Raw genomic sequence first — 5,045 nt, forward strand, 5'->3', positions numbered from 1 at the left:
AGAGCTGGGTGTGAATAAATCCCCTGTGGGCAGGAACTGTGCTCCAGGGGAAATTGGGTCTTTAGGCAGCAGCAGGAGGTTCAGTGTTTTCCTTTTCAGAAGTTTGGGAAGCGCTCAAATCCAGTAGCAGGATAAATATCTGTGTTCGAAGGGCTTGGGAGGCAAAAAAATTCCTGGAGTCTCCTCTGAGCCAACAGGAAATGCTTCTGAATTTGGATTCCAATGTGACTCAGTTCAGAGATTACAAATTACCAAAACAACTCCACTGCAAGTGTGGAGTCAACAAAAACCAAGGCAGGAGATGAAAAATTATCCCTAAAATTATATTTAGAGAAGTGTTTCTATGTTGTATGAAAGATGCTGCTGCTCCCAGCAAGGTTCCAGTGACCACTTCATGTTTCCAGAAATTAAATTTATTCCATCCCACTGAGGGTAAGAACAATCTCTGCCTGGGTGTTTTGGTGAGCTGTGTCCTGGAGGGTTTGTGGTTCATCCCTGGGTGTTTTTTCCTGGGATTTCTACACCTGGAGGTGTTGGTAGTTCCCTTTTAGGGAGGTGGTGTCGCTCTGCTGGGATTTGCAGTCAAACACAAGAGGTTACATGTCCAAAATTCTATAGGAAAATGACTCAGCAATTAGTCACTGCATTGAAACATTTCTTTTTCTCTTTTACCTTTCAGTCTAGCAGAGCTTGGATGATTTAGGCCTTAAAAACATCCTGGCACAAGCAAATAAACCCTTTTAGCAGCAGAAAGACAAATGAATCTATTGACACAACAGAGTTTTATTCAGCCTAAAAGAGCTTAGAGGGAGGATGCATTTCACAGGACTATTTTTGGGAGGTGAAATAATTTCAATTCCTCACTTGCAACACAAAAAAAATAACCCAAAAAAAACCCCCAAACAAACAAACAGAAAAAAAAACACTAAAAAGAAATTTGGTTTGCAAAGTTTTAATTGCAGGGAAACTGCTACAGCTTGAAACTTTCCACGTCATTAATTCTATAAAAAGCTGTATAAAAGGCTACTATAAAAATACTTTTTTACATGCTTTAGTCTGACCCCTAAACCCACAGAATGTTATCAATAAAACACTGGATGTTATCAATAAAACACTGGATGTTATCAATAAAACACAGAATGCTACCAATAACATCAATTTCTACCACGCTTCAACCTCACTGAGAGGATTAGGCTTGGTCATTTTCCCAAATCCTCCTGGGCTGGTGTTTTTTGGGATGATTGAGTTGAAGCAGCTCCTCCTTTCCCCAAAAAAGGCCCAAAGAGCTTTGAGCACGTGCTGGGGAGCTCAGAACCTGTGGAGCTCCTCTGGGCTGGGTCCCTCGGCAGGGCCGACGTCGTAGCCCAGCTTGTGCAGATCTTTGGTCACCACGTTGAAGGAAACGGTGACAAAGCCTTGGGATCGCACCCTGGTCACTGGCACAGACAGGATGGGGGTGAATCCAGTTAAAAAAGGGGTTTGGGATTAATTGTGGAGCTCTTTTTTTAGCAGGCAGGAGCTGCCAGGACTCACCTTCCCGTCCTTCTCCCTGTGCCACCACCTTGGGGTCGGTGAATTCTGGGCGTCTCCCTGTGAACCAGCTGGGAGGGGAAAACACCAAATAATGAACTGGGGGGCTGAGGATGATGAAGGGCACGGGGTGAACAGGATTGAGACTGCCAGGAGGGCTTGGAAACCTGATTCTCTTTATATCTACTGCAATCAAAGGGAAGTTTTGCCTTAAGGAAAAAAATGCAACTGATTTCATACGGATTTTGTTAAATCAGTTTTTTTCCTGGGCTAGAAGAATCTTCCTGTGGCAAAGCTGTTGTTGAAAAATTCCTCTTGATCACCCAGAGAAGCTTGGAGACCTTGAATTTCTTAAAAAAATGTAGAATGGGATTTGTTTTTTTCATGTTTTTCGTGTTTTTTCTGTCCTTCCAAAACAGCCCCAAGAAAATTCAGGAAGTAATTTAGTGCAGTTAGCAGTTAATTAATATTTTTGTTATATTATATATCAACATCATATATTAATATGTTTATATTAACAGAATTAATATTGTTGTCAGTATGTTTATGAAAGCTTTTCAAAAGATCCAGGCACCTGAAAATGTGATTTTTACCTAGAGAACACAAAGCTGGTTATGGCACAGAGCAGTCTCACCTCTGCACCACTGAGTGGCTGCAAATGCCTTTGTGGCTAAGGACAGGAGAGAAATTAATTCCTTAATGAATTAAAGTCATTAATTATTACCTTGTGAGCTGCTGCAGCCTCGAGCTGGACTCTGGGACGAACATAGCGATGGTTCTTTTGTGCCTGAAACAAAGAGGAGACCCCCAGAACCTCAGGGATGAATAAAAAGCAGGAGTTTTAGGTTTATGAAGGCACAGAATTCCTGACACATCAGGTACTTTCCCCTCACACAGAAAGGGTTTGTTTGCACAGGAACAAGAGGTTTTTCCTCCATTCCTAGTGGTGGGAATGGGAATTTATTGTGTGAGCAATTGAGCTCCACATTTGGGCATTTTACAGGCCAGTTTGGGCATTTTACAGGATTACCAAAACTTAATCTGATGAAAGAGCTCTGCCAGAAAATCCTCGTGAACTGACACGATGAGGAGATCTTTGGGACGTTTTTTATTTGTGAAACAACAGAATAACCAGCCAGGGCTGTGTTTGAGTCCTGCAGGTCAGGCTGGCACTCACCTGCCTGGCACGAAGGGCACGTGCACGGCTCCATAACCCCTGACCACGTCGTGGCCGAAGAAGTCGGGCCCGTAGACGCTGAGCACGATCTGTGGCCCTGCGGGGAAACGGGGGTGACTTTGGGGTTTGGCAGCGGGGCCAGGCCCCCACCCCAGCACTCACAGCCAAAAGGGTTGGTGCTCTTGAAGGTGATGTCGATGGGGAAGTTCCAGACCAGCGTGGTGGGAGAGCTGCTGCTCTTGGAGGTGATTTGGGAGATTCCCTCCTCCAGGCCCTGCAGGAATCGGGGGCTGAGCCCGGGCTCACCAGGGCGTGCCCTGTGCCCCCAGAGAGCTTCACCCTTAAAACTGGAGACAAAAGGGACAAAAGGACCTGCCCAGCACCTGCACACACTCCACCACAATCAGTTGGCTTATATACTTTCACTGCCTTGGTTAAAAAGGTATTTATGGAGATGAGATGTATTTTAACATTCTTTTGAGCTTTTTTACGTGTTCTGGGAATTTTTTAGTTTGGTTTGATTCTTGTCTCTTTTAAAGTCTGTGTCACACTGCAGATGAAATTGATGTTATTTCTTCACAAGGCCCTGTTTTGTGGCCTAACCGTTATTATATTATATTTAATATAATAATTACAAGATATAACTTATTGTAATTATTATAATATTATATTTCATCTATCTGACCATTATATTTAATATAATTATTGTATATATAATTTAATTATTATTATATAATAATGATATTATGGTATATTTAATATATCTGATCATATTATATTATATTAATTATATTTATTTTTATATTTAATACCTTAATGCAATTATGTATTATATATTATTTATATATACTATATATATTATATACATTATATTATATAATATAATATACTAATTATATTTATCTTTGTATTTAATAACTTAATACAATTTTTATGTGTTTTATATGATTTATATATACTATATGTTATATTATAATTTATATATTTAATAATTTAATATAATTATAATATTAATAATATTTTGCAAGAGCCTAAACTATATTTCTCACACTAAAACCTATGATCTACACAGGGATTCGGGCATTAACCATAAAATGCTGATAAACGACACTATATAAACAGCAGTTAAAAATGATTACAAACTATTCTATATTATTATATTGATATATTATATCAAAATAATTCCATTTCAGCAGGGGGACAGGGTGGGACCAGGGGCTGTACCGCCGTGGGGACCCAGTCCTGGCCGTAGACGAAGGAGAACTTGCAGTAGAGATCATCAAATCCCGGGAACTGCGGGAGAGAGAGACAGAGATTCAGCGGGAATTCCCTGGGAATAGCTGGGGGTGAGGATCTGCCCGAGGCAGGGAGCTGAGGGCAGCCTGTGCTGAGAGACCGGGACAGGCTGGGATGGGTTTGGGGCTGGGAAGGGTTTGGGGATGGGAAGGATTTGGGGATGGGAAGGGTTTGGGGATGGGATGGGTTTGGGGATGAGGCTGGGATGGGTTTGGGGATGGGAAGGGTTTGGGGATGGGATGGGTTTGGGGATGAGGCTGGGATGGGTTTGGGGCTGGGAAGGGTTTGGGGATGAGGCTGGGATGGGTTTGGGGATGGGAAGGGTTTGGGGATGAGGCTGGGATGGGTTTGGGGCTGGGATGGGTTTGGGGATGGGAAGGGTTTGGGGATGGGAAGGGTTTGGGGATGAGGCTGGGATGGGTTTGGGGATGGGATGGGTTTGGGGATGGGAAGGGTTTGGGGCTGGGATGGGTTTGGGGATGAGGCTGGGATGGGTTTGGAGCTGGGATGGGTTTGGGGATGAGACCGGGATCGGTTTGGGGCTGGGATGGGTTTGGGGCTGCGATGTTGCGGTCGGCCAGGCTCGGCCGGGGTGGGGGGGGACGGGGACGGACAGATTCTCATCCCGCGCGGACGCACGCAGCACCGAGACCGAGCCAGAACGATCCCCCCATCCCTCCGTGTTGTCCCGCTGTGTTTCCCGTGCTGTTCCCGGCCCTCCCGCACCTCCCCGCTCTCGATCTCGCCGCTCACGGCCAGCAGGAACACGCTGGGCGCCGCCATGGCGGGCACGCCGGTTGCCCTGGCGACGGACGGGGCGGCGCAGCGGACAAACTTCCCCGGCGCCGCGCTTCGCTTCTTTTCGCGGGACTCCCGATCCGCAAAATCGCCCCCAAATCACCCCAAAATCGCTCCAAAATCGCCCCCAAAACGCTCCAAAATCGCCCAAAACGCGGCCACCCCCTCAAGGCACCCCAGGCAGATCCTACCCGCTCCCCTCAGCCCGCCCGGCGCTGCCCCATTATCCTCGCACCGCCACGTG

At 45.4% G+C, this 5,045-nt stretch overlaps 1 protein-coding gene across 1 annotated transcript; it reads right to left on the reverse strand.

The window, feature by feature from the left end:
* Positions 1–765: 765 nt before the first annotated feature.
* On the reverse strand, positions 766–4,800 carry B9D1 (B9 domain containing 1). The gene is made up of 7 exons (XM_005523201.3): positions 4,730–4,800; positions 3,932–4,000; positions 2,870–2,981; positions 2,708–2,804; positions 2,255–2,317; positions 1,534–1,601; positions 766–1,436 (listed from the first exon to the last, which is right to left on the reverse strand). Exons 1-7 carry the CDS (start codon positions 4,784–4,786, stop codon positions 1,309–1,311), a joined length of 594 nt encoding a protein of 197 aa, XP_005523258.1. The 5' UTR covers positions 4,787–4,800; the 3' UTR covers positions 766–1,308.
* Positions 4,801–5,045: the final 245 nt, after the last annotated feature.

Source organism: Pseudopodoces humilis, chromosome 18 (genome assembly GCF_049639895.1).
Source record: "Pseudopodoces humilis isolate 2021_Gansu_Grassland_sample_001 chromosome 18, ASM4963989v1, whole genome shotgun sequence".
NCBI classification, from domain to species: Eukaryota; Metazoa; Chordata; class Aves; order Passeriformes; family Paridae; genus Pseudopodoces; species Pseudopodoces humilis.